This window comes from Helicoverpa armigera, chromosome 8 (assembly GCF_030705265.1).
Source record: "Helicoverpa armigera isolate CAAS_96S chromosome 8, ASM3070526v1, whole genome shotgun sequence".
Taxonomy (NCBI): Eukaryota; Metazoa; Arthropoda; class Insecta; order Lepidoptera; family Noctuidae; genus Helicoverpa; species Helicoverpa armigera.
The window spans coordinates 3,269,967-3,289,534 of NC_087127.1; the positions used below are offsets into that span (position 1 = coordinate 3,269,967).

At 37.8% G+C, this 19,568-nt stretch overlaps 1 protein-coding gene across 1 annotated transcript in view; it reads right to left on the minus strand.

The window, feature by feature from the left end:
* The window catches only part of LOC135117212 (hemicentin-1-like), a 475,120-nt gene that overhangs the window by 21,341 nt on the left and 434,211 nt on the right, over positions 1–19,568 (minus strand). Inside the window, exon 12 of the mRNA XM_064035808.1 lies at positions 19,119–19,217. Within this exon, the coding sequence (XP_063891878.1) occupies positions 19,119–19,217 (99 nt within the window). The remainder of the gene's footprint in view (positions 1–19,118; positions 19,218–19,568) is intronic.

Here is a 19,568-nt window from a genome sequence, read left to right on the forward strand (position 1 = left end):
AAGTTGTTGGTGATGTGCGTGAATTTTTCAAAGTCGTCTGTCACGTCATGCATAGAAAATTGGCCTTCTATCAGTGCGAACCAAAGCTCGGGGTCCTCGGCTGAGAATGCAGGAACCTTGATTTTTGATTTTACCGCATCCGATTTTCCACGGTCAGTGGAAACGCGCATCGGTTTTGGTTTCGCCGCGTGGCCAAGTTCGCGCTAGCACGCGAGTTAACAGTGTTACCGGAATCACTGCTATCACTCATTGTCACTTATTGTTTTTAAGAGTACCTGAAGTGTCCTTATCGGGGTCACCAGTTGTGGGTGGTTGAGTAGTATGGTACTACCTGCTCCGTTGGTCGTCGTGTGCTAAGGGTATGAAGAAAAAGTCCCAAGTCCAGTAGTATAGCACATGTAATTGCGTCAGCACAGGCAATAGTTCACACATGGAAGATAGACAGTTAGCAGATTATAGAATACACCACACAGAATAGAAGGAGTAGAAATAAGTACAGGATTGGAAATATTATACTAGATAGCGAGTACGTGCGATAGCATAAGTTTTGCGAGCGGTAAAGCAAGCGACACGGGCTTCGCGGCCGATGAGGAAATCTTGACTGGCGCGGAGTGTTGGACGGCGCGGCGCCGCATGCGCATACGCCGTCGTGGGTTTTTTCAAATTCTTATGCCTGCAATAAAATACAAAAATAAAGGAAAATAATAGGATGGTATTATTTTATTTCATATTTACTTGCCCGCCTCTACAAAAGCTGCTGGCATTTTCTCTTCAATCAGCATATTATCATGGTTATTTCCAAAACAAAAGGGTTTGTTCCCACTAGTTCTACATTACACTAGTGGGAACAAACCATTAAAAACCACATTGTGAACATAAAAATTTATTGCCAAGGTCGCGATTCGAATGCCCGTCTGCAAAATTAATTTTGCTATATGGAGGTAAAGCGCGCTAGCACTGTCCTGGCTTCACGTGGAGAGATGTCCGTTCATGACGCTCAGCCGAGGAGGCGCTTCAGGGTGGACGACCCGCAGATGGTGATGCAGTATGGTAGAGGGTAATCGGTGCACGGTGCCTCTCGGTGCCTGTCGACGTTCGTGCCAGCGGATCAGCCGTGGCCCGGAGTTTAAGCCGAACTTTGAACCCGAACTTTGGACCCTTGAATTCACGTCCATTCAAATAAATGTCAATTTCTGATTGTCCTCCTCTGACTGTGTTTGCCGCGGAAGCAGGAAGCAGAAGCTCAGTGCGCTTAAGGGAATGTGTGCAAATTCACAGTCAGAACCGGAGTTTACAGAGAACAGCTGAAATGTAATTTTATATAAAATGTATAAAACGTGTAAAAAAAATAAGATGCAGGGATAAGCAAATGATAAGAATAACCCTGACTACTTATGATGATGAAAAAAGGCTACGAATGATGCTACAAATGTACAAAGCAAGAAAAGATGAAATCTGCAAGTCATTTGCCAACGGTCACCCAATAGGTGGGTGGTAGCAATTACACGAATTGTTCAACACTTACCCAATACGGGGAGATGCACTGATTCTACAATATAGAGATTAAGTTAAACGAAATTTGAAAAATATTTTTTCAAAATTGTAAATAAAACCGTTTAAAAAATACGTTAAGACCACGATTAACGTCACGCACTAAGGACTGGCAAAAGTGAGTACTTGTAAGGAGCGCGTGAACGTGTGTCTTCCGTGATGATATTTTAAAAATAGTCGGTTCGCTAAAGCAACTAACCAAACTCACGGAACACGTCCGTGAATGAGTAGCGAACGAATCCGATTTGCATTGGTACAGCAGTCCAGGTAAAAGAATCGAAACCATATCACAATGACGTGAAGTCGAATTTGGCTCAACTTGCCGTTGCACCGATACAGATAACGACTACGTACTGTTTGTTTTTAAGTTTTAAACTAAGTTACAATTTTTTATTTCTAGACTGTCGTAATAAAATAAACAATACAGTACTATATCAGCGAAAAGTATTTTATTTGTTAACACAACGTATGCACCACAAAACAGTTTTTTGGGTAAGAGAGAAATGACAGCTCAAAGTTGCCAATAGACAAAACTTAAAATAACTCTATGGTGGAATTACATTGTAATTATACTTAATCAGCCTTACTGATAAACGTGAATTGAATATAAGTAATACTTAAGGGCTGTTTAAGAAAATTCTTACTTATAAACGTTGCTTAAGCATGTCTTAACTAACATTTAATCACTACTTAAGACTATAAGTAGTGATTAGCTAAAATGTTGTTTAGAAGGTGATTAGAGATTTTATAAGTAAGGGGGAATATTTTAAACACCCCCCCTCAATGTAATTTCACCAAATAACTAATGACCAACAAAAAATATGCATATCTTACTACATTTCAACATTACAACACCTAAATAAACAGTAAGCAAAGAAACATGTATTTAATTATACCATCTGTGTATTGTCTACACCACATTTTAAATCACATAAGGAACGAGTTAATAAGTCTCTACTCAAAGATTTTGTTAACATGTCCGCCGGTTGATTACTTGTCTTGATATATGTTAAACACAACCTTTTATTTTTAATTAACTCTTTAACCCATTAGAGGTCAAACAAAAAGTACTTATATTATTTTGGAATATTCTTTATTTTCATATAGAACTGGGAACAAAAAAACACAAAATACAAGAAAAATGTGAAAATTCATAGTTTTCATGAAATTACAGGGGTGTACTCAACTGGGTACAATGACCGCCTGTGTATAAAGATGTTCGAATAATAATTTTTCGACACAAAGTGTTTTTAGATACGTCATACACTGCCAAAGAACTCTCGAATGACAAGTTACACGTCGTAGCTGTTTTTCTATTTTGACGGGATAGTGTTCAACTCCTACTTGATGAAGGCCATCGACTATTGATGCAGCATCGCGCGATTTTATTCGTTCATTGTATTAGCCGAAAGAGGCCCACAGCTGGACAAAGGCCTCCCCTCTCGTTTACCACATTGCTCGATCTTCAGCAACCCGCATCCAGTGCTTCCCGATGACCCTGGCCAGACCTCTAGTCCTTCTAGTCGAGGGCCTGCCCATGCTGCGCCTTCCAGGTTGTGGTTTCCACTAAAGAACAGCCCCATCGGCCATCTGTTGTGCAAGCTACATGCCTTGCCCATTACCACTTCAGCTTTGCAATTCTTCGGGCCAAGTCGGACTTTGGTTCTTCTGCGGATCTCCTCATTTCAATCTCGCAGAGAACTCCTGGCCTCTCGTTGCACTTTTTTTTGAGACTGAGACTTTGAGCTTCCTCTCGAGGCTCATAGTTTACCGGCGACTATTATTGGTTCACCTTGGTGAAAATGATATCGTGCGATATGACTGCGAAACTCCATAGAACTACTATTACTCCTTGCATAAAAAGGCCACGCATTAGCAAATGCCATGTACATTACAGCAATTCTGTCCAGTGGGACAGACTGGTAGAGTTCATCCACACGTCCCATATTGTTATTGTTTGTTTGGAATAGCCCGATATCGCTATGGCTACATTCTCCTTCTTTATTCACACCACACTATTACACTATCTTTTGATTGTCCTCTGTGGTTCAATAGTGTCATAGTTGATTGCCATGGTACCCAGATGATATCAATAGTACCAGCTACGTCTCACGGTTGTCGATATGCTGCTGTATCCTTATTAGGACTCTCCTCTTCACCAGGCAATGCACGTGTACAATATAAAACGGCTTCAATAACTTCTTCGAACCCCTTAGTAGCTTTTTATTCAGGAAAATGCTGCTTCTACACAGTAAGGAATTTGAAAAAATAATAGTTATTTTACTTACCTATGTTGTCATTGTACTCAATCGAGTACAGTCGTTTTTATATGAACCTAGTTTCATTTGAGGTACGAATTACTTATTATATTGTTATTTATATATTTCTTTGATATGTATTTTGAAATAATCTTATGAAAAAAATAACTAAAAAGTAGCAATAATAATAAAAAAACTAAAAATGACAACATACTTCAACAACATTTCGGAAGCACAACTTCAACTGGATTTTTTTGTGAAAAAAAATCACGCTACGCACATAATATTTTTCATATAATAAAAGGGTGTTATAATCAAGTAAAATAACAAGGTTAACTACATTAACTTTACGAGATCTGTTATTTACACTTAGGAATATGACTGTACTCAATCGAGTACAGTGACTTCTAATGGGTTAATAAAGTGATAGCGAATATCTATATGTTTTAATCGTTTGATAGTGTCGGTACAGGCAACTGATATAGCGGACTGATTATCGCAGTATATATTTACTGGACATATATTGTTTATATTACAATCATTGAGCAAATTAACCAGCCAGCAGGCTTCACTGGCTGCTGTACTTATGGCAACATATTCAGCCTCTGTAGAAGAGAGACTTACTTTTTTATTTTTATTTAATGTTTTGGAAGGGTACTGTGATGCAGACTGGGGAGGTGATCTTGATGATAGAAGGTCAACTACAGGCTATTTGTTCAAAGAAACAGGTGTCTACCTGTTTCTTTGAACACCAAGAAATTAAACAATTTGAAAATTTGAACAAATAGCCTGTAGTTGACCTTCTATCATCAAGATCACCTCCCCAGTCTGCATCACAGTACCCTTCCAAAACATTATCAGTTGTACATTTATAAATTAACTTATAGTCTAGAGTATGTTTGACATAACGCAATACTCTTTTCAAAGCACTTAACAAAACATCATTTGCACATTTTTGATATCTACTCAGTAAAGACACACTAACTCAGTAAAACGCATTAACTAGGATTTGAACACTTTCGAGAAAACCGCGCCTAAAGTTTTTATTTTTATTTTTGCTGTAACTTCAAACTAATTTGTCTAATAAGTATATGATCTATGTACCAAATAAAGAATAAATTGTCCAAAATGTATTTATAGAAACATATATTCAAAATATAGTAAGGTATAACATATAATTTGAAAAAGGTACTTGTCGTTAGCAGCCTCTAATTCGAAGAACTTACGTCGACTAGTCAAAAACGCATTGACTGCCACTTGATGCATATATGCTTAGTAAAACAATATAATGCGATTTTGTGTAGTCATTGTTACTCCAATCCATGAAGGATATTGCACCCTATAAGTGCATCAACATGTTACCAGTTATATTTTCTGCCTTGTTTACAAAATCTTCGACATAATTCTTTATCTCTGACTTTTCCTTCACAAAATACACAGATGTATAGTTTGAGAAGTCGTCCTTCATTAAAACGTAATACCTTGAACCACCGACCGACGCAACCTCCATTGGACCGCAGGTATCCGCATGAATTAGTTCACACGTTTTAGTAGTAAATGTTTCACTATTCCCAAACGGCAGCCGGTGTATTTTTCCTTGTAAACAACTCTCACATTTTGTAACTGAGGTTTGCTTCACGTCAATGTTATTTTTCGACAGTACTTTTCTTACGTGTTTATAGTTTTGATGCGCTAATCTCTCGTGCCACTCTTGCAAAGTAGTTTTAATTTTCTTAGCCACATTTGCCACTTTGTTTTTATTGCGTAATTCCAAGTAATATGAGCATCCAACGCGTTTTGCAATGGCACAGACTTTATTATTTTATAGAATTGACACGAGTTGTCATCTGTCACCATGACATATCCTTTATCTGACGCACAGTTCACAGAGAATAAGTTTGTCTTTAGTTCAGGAACGAAAAGAACTTTGTTTATGGTCGTGTTAACCCAATCAGTCCCGTCAAACACCTCTACCTCTATCTGACCATAGCCTAAAACACTAATCGCTGCACCATTGCCGATAATAACGGACTCGTGTTCTATGTCCGTAAATGATGTAAAAAGTCCACGATCACGGCACATATGTTCACTTGCCCCCGTATCTACTAACCATTGCGATTGATAGTATTCTGTTAACGAGTTTGACACAACAAATGCGTTACTTTTCTTATGTTCTTTGTTCTTCCTAAACCAGCACTGTGATTTATTATGTCCACCCTTTCCGCAATAAAAACACTTGTTAATCTGTACTTCATTTTTATAGTTATTATTTTTATTTCTACACTCACTAAGAAAATGTCCCATTTTATTACATTTGAAGCACTTTACTGTCTTCCGGTCTTTAACAACGAGCGCTGATGAACCTGAAGGTGAAGGTTGTTCACCTTTTTCTTTCAGTCTTTCTTCTTCTATCAGTAATCTTGCGACTAAATTGTCCATTGTTTGTTTATCGTCCGGGGCTGACTCCCAAGCAGAAACAAAATGTTTATACTCATCCGGTAGTGACATTAACACTTTAGTTATCACAAACTTGTCAGAAACACCTTCTCCTAATTGTTTGAATTGATTTTGTAACTCCTGGATCTTAGATAAAAATATAGACATTTCAGTGCCAGTTTCAAATTTGTACTGAAAGAAGCATCATCATCCTCCGAGCCTTTTTCCCAACTATGTTGGGGTCGGCTTCCAGTCTAACCGGATTCAGCTGAGTACCAGTGCTTTACAAGAAGCGACTGCCTATCTGACCTCCTCAACCCAGTTACCCGGGCAACCCGATACCCCTTGGTTAGACTGGTATCAGACTTACTGGCTTCTGACTACCCGTAACGACTGCCAAGGATGTTCAATGACAGCCGGGACCTACAGTTTAACGTGCCATCCGAAACACAGTCAATGGTGTCTAAGATATACTTAGAAAGTACATACAAACTTAGAAAAGTTGCATTGGTACTTGCTTGACCTGGGATCGAACCCGCGCCCTCATACTTGAGAGGTTGGTCCTTTACCCACTAGGCCACCACGACTCTTGACTTTGTACTGAAAGAAGCGCTGCTGGATTATATGAATATTTGTTTCTGTTTTCTGCTCGTAAACGCTTTGCAGCTTCCTCCATATTTCAGCCGAAGTAGTACATGTTACAATATGTAACATTACATTTTCAGTCATTCTAGTGACCAATAATGTCTGCGCCTTGGCATCTTTATTTTCCCAAGCAGTTCTCTGAGTGGGATCTTCAGGTTTTAAAGCTCTTCCTTCAACAATATCTAGCCAGCCTTGTCCCCGTAGCAAAACTGTCGTTTGAAACTTCCAGATGTTCCAATTGTTAGCTCCTTCTAGCTTCATCAAGCCATTATTAGAATTCAAATTTATTTCCATTTCGCTGTCCTTCCTTGCGACGCTCGTCGAACAAGTATTTTAAGTCTAACTTCTTCACGTGGCCGTGCAAACTTAACCTCACTTTCTTGGAGGCGCCACGCCGGCTCGCGAATATTTTACTTCCTGTATTATTTAATTTATTTTATACAGCTATGTGCCTGCTGGGCCCATAACCTGTCGTAATAAAATAAACAATACAGTACTATATCAGCGAAAAGTATTTTATTTGTTTACACAACGTATGCACCACAAAACAGTTTTTTGGGTAAGAGAGAAATGACAGCTCAAAGTTGCCAATAGACAAAACTTAAAATAACTCTATGGTGGAATTACATTGTAATTATACTTAATATTTTTAACATAGACCTAAGTTGTTATAGTAAACTAGCTGTTGCCCGCAACTTCGTCTGCGTGGGCAATATAGAATCGTCAAAATACTACTTATCCCGTAGGTGCATTCTTTCACGTGACAGTATAATTAGGATTAGCACTTAGCAGTCGCAAAGATTCAATGATCAAGGTTGTGTTGTGGATGTGACCATTTATCTAAACAAAAGAAGTAAAGTTTGTGACGTTGTGAATATCTCTGGATCTGGTCAGCCAATTTGGAAAATTATTACGTATAGTGCGTAAGTAATTTTCACAGGAAACAGCTATAATCTATGTCTATATGCTTTGAGTCTGACAAAGCTGTCATTTGTACATTTTCTGCAGCTGCTGTGACTAATCAGAAGCCAGAAAGTCTGTCAGTCTTACCATGGATAATGTCTTGTAATGTGACTGGATTGAAGAGATCAGATAGGTAGTCGCTCCAAGCAAAATATTGGTACTCGAACAGATTCGGCGACTGGAAGCCAACACCAACATAGTTGGGGAATAGCTGGATGGATGATGAAATGAGTCATCATCATCAGCAGGCGCATAGGGTAGGATAGTTTCACTTACTCACTATGGTAAGGCTGACCCCACATTAGGCGTGCGCGATCCTCGGGCGTGTGAGTAGCGCGGGCGTCGCGAGCGCGCTGCGTGAACATCGCGTTTTGCTGCAATGCGGCATGTGTGAAGAGTGCAAGCGACGCGCTCGAGGCGAGCACGCGGCGCTCGAGTTGCGTTCTTACCCTTCGCCCGCTATCCCCGCCGCCCGCTAAACGCCTTAGCAGTTAAACGTCAAGGAGAGCGGCGCGCGCGCCGCGAGCGCGCTACAAATGCCGCAGGGCAGCAAAACGCGACGCTCACGCAACGCGCTCGCGACGCACGCGCGGCGCCCGCGCTACTCACACGCCCGAGGATCGCGCACGCCTAATGTGGTGGCCTAAGCCGGGACTCCACCGAAATGTTTGCATTAGTTCACGAATAGGCAAAATGTACGTATCTGAGAGAGTCCACTTCATGTGTTCGTACTTGAAACCTGCAGTTTTGCCAAGATTTTCAAAATGTACGCTCGCAATTTGTCATTTCTTGGTGGAGCCAGCAAATCAAAAGAAACAGAAGTGTTGTATACTGTGCGTCACTACCGCATACTGGGAAAATTTCGCTCTTGCGGAGGACGTTTATATACCATATTTTGTGTCACACGTAAACAGGACGACAGTAAGTATCCACCGAAACACTTTCAAAGATCTGATGAACGAACAAATTAGACCTGACTTGGTCACCTGGGGCCAATCAGAGCTCTATGAAGCGATAATACGCTTTGGCTCCTACTGTTATTGTGGTTTCTGAAAATTTATTCACCTCATTCAACGATGAATGTAATTCTGATGGTACTATTAAGAACACTTGCTTAGCGCAGAAGCTGACGTTGGCAGGTCAACTCTTTTGACTTTTCGAATAGGATACCATTGGTTTTTGTGCAATGCACGCCTGCAATGCATTCTGGATTAGGATAGGATATAGGTGGATAGGATTTGCAACAGAGAACAATTCTGTCTTTGTAATTGAATGATATCAAACGTAGTTTTATATAAAAGGTGTTTTTTTAGACTTGGCTCGGGTCTAACTGAGACTGTTCGTAATCGGGAACAGTGTATTAATTGCGATCGGAAGTTGAAAGTAAGCATGTCTCTAGTATGCAACGCGTATTTTGTACGTTTTCAGACGCGATAAGGCAGCTCCCATTTCTTATCTGCACTTTGTATCTGGGCTGGTTTTTAAAGCTACAGAAGCCTACATTATCTCACGCTTAGCAGCGCTTGCGAGAGATAGATCCTGATTTCTTCTAGGATTAAGTTTTCATATTTTGCATCAAAAAAAAAAAATACTACTCACTCAAAGTAATTTGTTTAAGGCCACCACATTAGTGGAAGATAAGCTAAACTATGTTTATGAAAAAATCCTGATATGAACTCCATCTGTAACTTTAAATTATAATTAATTGTTCCACTAAAGTCATCATTTTTGACATAATGTTCAAAAAATAATTTAGATGGCACCGTTTTAAATTTGGCTGAGATCTATTAATTTTCCTTTCATCAAGGTAAGGTGATCTTCACACTGCCCCGCATCACGCTGCATCTTGCGTGTCGACGCACCTACGCGCGTTCCTACGGGAGTGCAGATCTGCATCATCGTGCGGGTTTTTCACGCACTCACGCGCGTAGGTGCGTTTTGTTAATTCACGCACGACGGCTCTCATCGAGTTCCATTTTCAAACATACACGTCACGCCCATTCAAAATCACGCGCGTCACTGCGGGATTCAGTGTGCCATACCTTGCGTCTCGCCCCGCACCTACGCGCGGGGGTGCGTGTTTCTCCGCATGTATGTGCGTGATCCGCATGAACGCGCGTGGATGCATTTTCAGTGTGTTGGACTATGCGTGTTTTCCATACAAACGGAGATATTTCCATACAACGGAAAAAAACGCATCCACGCACTACGCTGCATCATGCGGGGCAGTGTGATAATCGCCTTATAGTTGGATTTTGATGTGGCACGGCAAACTGACAAACAGTATTGAAATGTCTATCGAAAAATTACACTACGTGTTAAAATATGGTGAATTACGGAAAATACACAACTCCATCTATTGAAATAATAGTATATAAAGAATGTAAATGGTAATTCATTGTTATTTACCACCTCGCTTCTTAATGTATTTTATTTACCACAGATGGAGCTACTTTAACCTGTACTGTTTTGTCAAACAGATTGCGTGTCGTAATATTTTACATCTTGAATTCACTAAATTAATCATATCTTTTGATAGAGTGAACCGATTTCGATGAAACAAAGCCTAAGTAATACCCCAAGTTACGTAGAACTTTTGTATATAAGCATTGTCTGCATTAAATTCGTAGATTTTACGTGAATCCCGAACAAACAATCACTTTCTACAGATTTATTATATGTATAGATATAGATATAGATATGAATTTGAAAATACGTTAATCAGTTTAGTAAAAGACATAAATAATACTTAATTAACTAAACAAATAATTGTACGCGTTTCTAAACGTAGCCGTAGGTAGACATTACATTTTTTTTTCTACCCACCTTGTATTAATCTTTTGATTAAAAACAATAGGCAAGTATTTTAAAACGTTGACATTAACATGCAACGTTACATGCTGATTCGATTTATCTTACTACAATATTCTATGCAAACTATCGTGAACTGCGTGAACTTTGCACGTCGTAACTCGGCCACAACTAAGAGCGCGGGAGGCGGTCGGTGAAATGTAAACAAATACTTTCATTAACTTTTAAGTCAATATGTATCGTACCTAATTTTAATCTAACTTGCCAATTATTGCGGAGAAAATAATTGTAACTTACGTTACAATGATTGTTTAGTATTTTTATTCGCTATATCAGAATGAAATAGTCGTATTAAAGGTAACAATCAGAGTTTATTTAATAAGTAATAATAATATCTAAGAACAAGATTGTATCTTGTATTACAATATTATATTAATAATGGTGAGCATAAACAATGATGATGAGGATGTGTAACTAAACATACCCTTTTATTAACTACATTTACAATGCTTTTACATTATTCAAATCCTTACGTAAAGGAATTTAGACACAGGAGTAAGTGCAAAAAAAATCTGAATTTTTTGTACAGCAAGAATAATTGTAACTCAAAACTGCCTAAAACTGAGTTACGATGTTATTCCTTGCAGGTGTTGAGTAGATGTTTAACAATGACATAAAATATGTGTTACCGGCCGAACCCGATTTTAGGACAAACCAGTTTTGCCTAGGCTCAAGTAGTTCTTCCTATGCGCGTTAGGATTAACTAGTATAGCCTAGTCCAAACTAATTTGTCCTAAGCCCGATAGGACGGACCAGTTTAGGCTAGGCAAAACTAGTTGGTCTAGATCCTAGTTGGTCAAAATTTTTTAGTGGTAGCAAATGTAAACCAACACTCTGAAATATCGTTGAGAACTGCAGCTACGAAACATTCTGTTGGATCAGGCCAAGGTTTTGTGAGATGTGGCTGCAACAAGAACTGTTCCACAAACAGATGCCAGTGCAAGAAGGCAATGATACTCTGCAATTCTAAGTGCCACCAAAGCAAACCGTGTAAAAATAAATAACAATTTTAATAATTAACATAATACTCGTATGATTATTGCTTCTTTAAAAAAAAACATTATTATTTGTTATAGTGTGATTGTTTGTATTACCAATTATTATCCATAACTTTTAACGACAACAATTTTAATTTGAGATTTGATTATTGCTTCTATTAAAAAAAAATACTCACCTATTATTTGTTAGTTTGCTACATATATGTAGTATGATTGTTCGTTTTATCAATTTATCCATAACGACGAATCATTATAGTTTAATAAGGGTCAATTCCCACTGAGAGAGCAGCGGCCGGCAGCGGCCGTAAGAGCACGGGCAATGTAAGAGCGCGGCGCGGCGCGGCCCAGCGCGGCCCGCCGCGCTCGCGCTCAATCCCTTGCATTTACGGCCGCTGCCGGCCGCTCTGCTCTCTCAGTAGGAATTGACCCTAAAGATGATTATTTTTCTAAACACGGAGTAGTTTATTTAGTTCATCTATTTATTTAGACTTTTAGATATGTATATGTTTTGACTAGGCTATACCAGTTTATCCTAGAGTGTGCGTACTTATATCAGGATCAACTAGTTTTGCCTAGCCTAAACTGGTCCGTCCTATCAGGCTTAGGACAAATTAGTTTGGACTAGGCTATACTAGTTAATCCTAACGCTTATAGGAAGAACTAGTTGAGCCTAGGCAAAACTGGTTTGTCCTAAAATCGGGTTCGGCCGGTAACATATGTACACTCATGAGTATGATTAATTTTTGAAATTTCATATAGCAAAGACAGCCCCCGACGTTATGTAGAAAGTATTTTTACGTCTATTATAATATTTAGTTACATAATAATTGGATTAAGTGGTTTTGATTTATTTTATTATTTTTCAATAAGATTTTTACCGTTCGTGGGTTTTTCAAAATTGTTAATTTTGCTTAATTTTATTTCAGACTTTTTAGAGAGCATATACCTACGAATTATAGTTTTAATAATATTGCAATATAATTTTGAAAAAGCTAAATTTTTGGAAATAAATGTTGTTTACAATAACATGTCATATTGGCATAGTGCTGTGCAGTTGTCATAATAGTATCGATATAATATCCACTTAACAAGTCTGCTTTTACAAATTTTAAGCTCAGAACTTACTGTCCCTAAGACACTGAGCCCTCAGAGTTGTGTATTATTTTGAATAAAACATCTTTGTTTTGTTCTTTAGTTAAATACTAGCTTTTCCTCGCGGTTTTACTTGCATTCTGAATAAATGTATATATTTTTAGGGAATAGTTTATGTTTTTATATATATGTCACCGTAAGATTACAAACATCGTTAGATTACAATCTATCTCGAGAGATTGTAAACTGTCGAATTATTGTGAACCGTAACATCTGATTGCAATCTAACGCATTATTTTTCGCTATATTATAATCTATCGATGAGAAATTGTCAAATTGTCAACTGTCCGAAAGCTCTCCCTGATTGGTCAGTCTTTTTGTAAGATCCACCAATCACGACCAGCCGTTCTGTTCCCATGGAGTTCCCGTAGAGTTAGGAATGAAATAGCAACACTTTTATATAACTAATTCTAAAGATATAAGTTATTTTCAACAGGAAATCAATTTATAATCAAGAAAACACAGTTGTTAACACAATCGACAAGAAAAGAAATAAACAAACAAAATGGCGAATGCCGGAGCGGCGGGGGCACATTACTTTCTACCAATCAGCGCGCAAGATGCATTCCGTTCTACGCCAGTTGACAATTTTACCGCTTTACATTGATAGATTATAATATAGCGAAAAATAGCAATCAGATGTTACGGTTCACAATAATTCGACAGTATACAATCTCTCGAGATAGATTGTAATCTAACGATGTTTGTAATCTTACGGTGACATATATATTTCCTTGATTTTACAGATAAAGAGTTTTAAAATGCAGTTAAAAACATTTTGATTAAAAAGGCGTATTATAAAATTCAGGATTTATTGACATATTACCTAAATAGTGAAGCCTTAACAAGAGTGTGCCAATTTAAATACCTTGGACATTGGGTCACCGACGATTTAAAAGATAACGTCGATATGGAGAGGGAACGCAGAGCATTGTCAGTTCGGGTGAATATGTTGGCACGCAGATTCTCCCGTTGGACAGACGCAGTTAAAATTACATTATTCAAAGTGTACTGTACCTCACTGTACACGGGAGCTCTTCAAAGAACATACAATGCTCTGCGGGTTCAATTTAATAACGCGTTCAGGGCGCTGCACAGTGTGAGAATCTCGCAATCTAGGGGGATTTAATTCCAAATCGAATTAATTAAAATATACAAGTTAAAAAATAATATTTCTTGGTTTACAAATAAATAAAAATACTTAAATAGTGAGAGAAAATAAAGTTTTATTTGAAAAAATGCAATATGAATAAATTTTGTTACTTTAGTCACTATTTCCACTTTCGGGCTCATTTACGGTATTGTATAACATTCTCAGGACTAGATAGAAAACTGTATGAAATACGTAATTAATTTTATTTTATTTTAAAAAGAGTGTCCATGGAGTTTCTTGCCGGTTCTTCTCCATGAGACCAACTCTTTGGAACCGTGCACCTAAAGTTTCGAAAGAGCTTTTATAGGCCTAATTGAAAAAAAAAAATGAGTTTGAAAGGACATTGTTCAATTTTGGCTTAAGAACCGATGTGAATATAAATTATACTCATCCTCCTCCGAGCCTTTTCCCAATCATGTTGGGGTCGGCTTCCAGTCTAACCGGATTCAGCTGAGTACCAGTGCTTTACAAGAAGCGACTGCCTATCTGACCTCCTCAACCCAGTTACCCGGGCAACCCGATACCCCTTGGTTAGACTGGTGTCAGACTTACTGGCTTCTGACTACCCGTAACGACTGCCAAGGATGTTCAATGACAGCCGGGACCTACAGTTTAACGTGCCATCCGAAACACAGCCAATGGTGTCTAAGATATACTTAGAAAGTACATACAAACTTAGAAAAGTTGCATTGGTACTTGCCTGACCTGGGATCGAACCCGCGCCCTCGTACTTGAGGTTGGTCCTTTACCCACTAGGCCACCACGACTTTTTTTTGAATATAAATTATACTATAATTTTTATTTATTTTTATATTGTTTGAAACATATTTTAGTATTCCACGGACACTTCAAATAAATAAATTCCAAATAAAAAGTAGGGTCACAATTATTGATGCCTTATAAAATGTTTCCGTCAGCCAGTGCTGCCAGTTTCGGAAGTTTTCGGGATTTCGGTAAGTACGGATCGAATTGAGAACCTCCTTTCCGAAGTCGGATATTAAAATTAGTTGGTAACACTTTATTCATTTAAATACCTAAACTGACTAGCTAGAAAAAAACTAGTGTTCTGTATAATGTTTTAAGATGGTTTTGAGCGAAATCGCGAATTTCTAGCTTGGCATTCGAGTAGGATTATAGTTTTCGTAATTGGCAACACTGGTGTACTTCAGTCAGTTTGCTAGAAGTCAGTTTGATTGCTTTGCGACTATCGTTTCTTTTGTGATTTTCTATGCGTTTCATGGTTTTATTCTAACTACTTTGGCTTGATTACGGACTCCGATTAGATTGCGTACTTGGTAGACTCGGCTTTGTGTAAAGAACTGGATTTTACTAGCATTTTCGGATATTGCTCTGTCTGTGATCGAATTTAGTTGTATTATAATTACAACAATGGATGCAGAATATAGTATATTGTATAAATTGTGGATCTGCTGGAGGTTCTTTGGTATTAGAAAACGAAGATATACTTCGTTGCATACAACAATGGACTGTTCCCCGTATGATAAGTGGTCTACGAAAGTGTTTTTCTAATTTTGATAAGAATGTTACTACCTACTTATGTTTTCATAAGCACACAATTTCTCGGTTTTCAAATCAATTGCCACAATTGCAAGTTACTTGATATTTACTAATGATTTTTTGTATTAATTATTACAGGTTGAAGCTCATGACCTTATATGTACGACGTGTTGGTCTGAAGCAGTCGAGCATAATAAGATGCACTGTTGGACGCAATTGTGTACTTTGTAAGAAGCTCTTACCATCAGGCATACTGTTGCAATTGTATCATTGGGCGTGGAATAGTGGGCTGTTGTGCCCACATAATGACTATTATCTGGTATTTAAGCTGGGCGAGATACCAAAACTCAATTGAACCCCCTGCTCAGTTCTTAGATATATTATTGAGAAATATTGATGATTAAAAACCTTTAATTGAATTTAAATATTGTTTTTATTGCACATCCTCGAAAACCTCTTTCATTGTTATTGGTAAACCTTACTTTAACTGTTAAATTATTTTGTGTGGTAATGACATTTTTAGTATGGTCTGTGCCTTCTTGGTAATAGACCGCGGGTTCGATTCCCGCCTTATGCGTAGATAGCTAGGTAACTGTCTAATATAAAAGTAGTAACGATCATTTAAATAAATAATTCTCCATCGTAATAACATCAATATTTTATGAATTGTGGTGAATGGAACTCTTCCATTTTGGAAACTTATACGTTTTATCACAAATCCAAAGTGGATTCACTATATATTAAGAAACGTAACGTTGAAAGCAAAAGCGTTTAGGTAGATGTTTTTCATAAAAATTCTAAGCATTTATGAAAACTAGTCACACGCCCCGTCTTCGCACGGTGGCAATGTAAAACCTTGGTGTAAAGCTTCCTCTTGACCTACTCTATCTATTAAAAAAAATCGCACCCAAATCCATTGCGTAGTTTTAGAGATCTAAAGCATTCATAGGGACAGACAGAAAATGCAACTTTATAAAATGATCATTGTCAAAGAATTATCTTAAACTTGACTATTTACTATCTCTTTTCCTAGTATCTAGTAGAGTAGTCTTTTCCTAGATCTAGAAGAGAGCTTTACATAGTATTGTTGATATTTTGTATAGTGTAGTTTGATAACACTACTCTGATATTTCGCGCAAGCTTGGTTATTTTTTATTGATAACCTCAAAATATTAACTTATTTCGTAATTATATTAGTTTCCTGAAGTGTCCGTTCGTGAAAACTTAGTTCATAGGATTCCATATAATTTTAAAGAAGTCACTTTCCATTCGAACGGTTCTTAGGCAGAACATGTATGGAGCCGGAACAATGTCCTTTGAGTTTGAGTTTGAGAGTGAACAAAAACCATGGTGTAAAAAGTTACATTAAGAAAAGAGTGCAATTGAACCGAAAAAATATTGCAAATACATAGAAAAAAAGACATAAATGACACATAAATGGTACTGGATGACAACCAAGTTTACTACAGATAGCAAGTTTAATGACTTTAAAATTATTATAATTCGGGTAGTAAAAAATAACACTATCAAAATATCACTAAACACACTACAATTTATTTTCGCAGCGTACAGCGATTTTTCCTAAAGCAAAAGCTTTTTCATCAATGCACAGCTAATAATCTTAATGCACATTATACATGTTAACTCTTTTTCTTTTAAATATAGCTTCTATTTTTATATTATTTACAGCAGTTTTTCTGAATAAAACAGCATTTTATTTGTCACAGTCATCTTATTATTTATTAATTATCAGCAAAAAAATATAAAATGAAATACAAAATTGTAATTTATTGAATTATTAATAAGCGTCCACGCTTCCTTTTTTGCCCAATAGGCACATTTTTAGCTTCTGCAGGTGGCACCACGTACTTGAGTCGGATTGCAAGTCCGATGATATGCTTGCAAATATAGTTCTTAAAAAAAATGGGGCAGGTGCATTTTTAGTCATTTTCAGTACTTCCTTTTGGCATACATTTCATATAAGTAGTCATTAAAAGGTAGAACTATCATATTTCAGAATGTTTATAGTCAGAATATTTTTTTGGCATAGTTTTGGAATTTTTATTTTCCTGTAAGAAGCATGCAAGCAACATGCAGCAAGCATGGCTTCTGTCACGGCTCCGGCGCTTCGTGGCTCCGGCGGTCCCATGCGAGCTTATCGTCGCAGATGGTTTTCACGCTCACCACCGCAGCTTCGGCTTACTGGCCGGCAGAGCCGGCCAGCCTCAACCGCGTCGGCGAGCGTTAAAACTACCTGCGCCTAAGCTCGCAGGCCGCCTCGCCCCTCCGCGCCTACGCGGTTTTGAATTGCACTCTAGGGGTAGGGCAAACAAGACTATGTGGAGTCGGTTTTGCAGAGATTCGTTTTCGTTACTAGCTTCAATTTTTCAGTTAATTTGTTCTGCTTTTAGAAATAATGCAATGTGACAGGATTTTTTTGTTATAATAATCATTAAATTTGCCGAGCATGGCTTCTTGAAAATTAAGACAAATATGATGAACAGGTTTTGTTGTACTTACTGGTTAATATGCGACTGGGATAGTTATTTTGCTATGAAATATGGAAAATTTGCTGTGCAGTCAGTATTTAGTGCTTGTATGTAGTATTTTTGTACCAGAATAAATTTCACTGTATTGCATTATAAGAAAAAAATAATGGTATATTGATGTATAATTTCGAATTATCTGCAGTTTGAGTTTTGTTAAGCATTTAGTTTATTTGTAGTGGAGTAAGTTATTTGATGTAAAAAAGAATATAAATGATGAGTATTTATTGATAGGCGATTATTTATTTGATATGCAATTTATAATATCCCTTATAATTCGAGAATCATACGATATGAGACACACACAATCACTTTTTTCGACGAACAAACACAAAACAATTTAGTTTTTATAGATATAGTATTGTAATGCACGATATATGTGAATTAGTATTTTTATGGGCCCTAGTTGCCTGAAATAAAGGAATAAATAAATAAATTAATTAAAAGTGACAACCCTATTGCTTCAAAGGAGAGTAGGTAGTTATGTCAACTCTATTGACTTTTAGTTTAGATGAAGCAAAATCAAGTAAAATTTAATACATAATTACCTCTCACCCCGGACCATGGCTTGAACCAGGGCCAGGTAGGAGAGGTCGCCGCTGCCTATTGCCTCGACGAGGACACGGCGGTACCCTTCCCAGGCAGGGCACACCTGGACTGTGAGCTTCACCGTGTCCTCCGGGCCGTCCGTATAGTGGCCCGAGCCATACCTCAAAGAGAGGTATGGGACTTTTCGCTACTATTATGGGGTGCCTCGCACTGTGCTAACTAGCCTTTTTCGAATTATATTAAGGTCAGCTACCAGGCACTTTAGTTAGTTAACATGAAATAATAATCTTTACGTACTTGTTTTATTACATTATCTAAGTCTATGCAGATATTATATAAAATTGCTACTTAATGTGATTAATTCTGTGTCAATTATCACTTTATTCAAATTGAGTAGATATTATAAATAATAGCTAGATAATATGTATAACATGCAGACTTATTACTTTGGCTGTAACATATACACAGCAAAACATACCTCTACGTTTCCTAAACAGCCAAATGAAACACAGCACGATGACGAGTAGCGCCGCGATGACGAGTGCCGCCGCAATCAGAGGCGCCACGTGCGCAGCATCTGTTAGTAAAAATTATTTGCGTGAACAAAATTATTGGCGCGTCATCACATGCATACAGGCTCTGGTAACAGGAGATTTGTGTTAAATCACCCATGATGATGTACCTAATGCGCATACTCTGAACCCAGCGATTCGAAAACAGTGAAGTAATTAACACAAGGGGGGCAGTAGACAACACCAACGACAGCTTTGGCCCCCTCGAATGAAACCTCTAGAAAGAGATATTCAGCACTAGCTAGAGGTCCAGAAGAACTGGCCAAAATCCTGTAAGGAAAGTCTGATCGAAGGTAAATTGCCACTCCACCCCCTCTTCTCGCAAGCCGATCATTCCGAATAAGGACGAAGCCAGG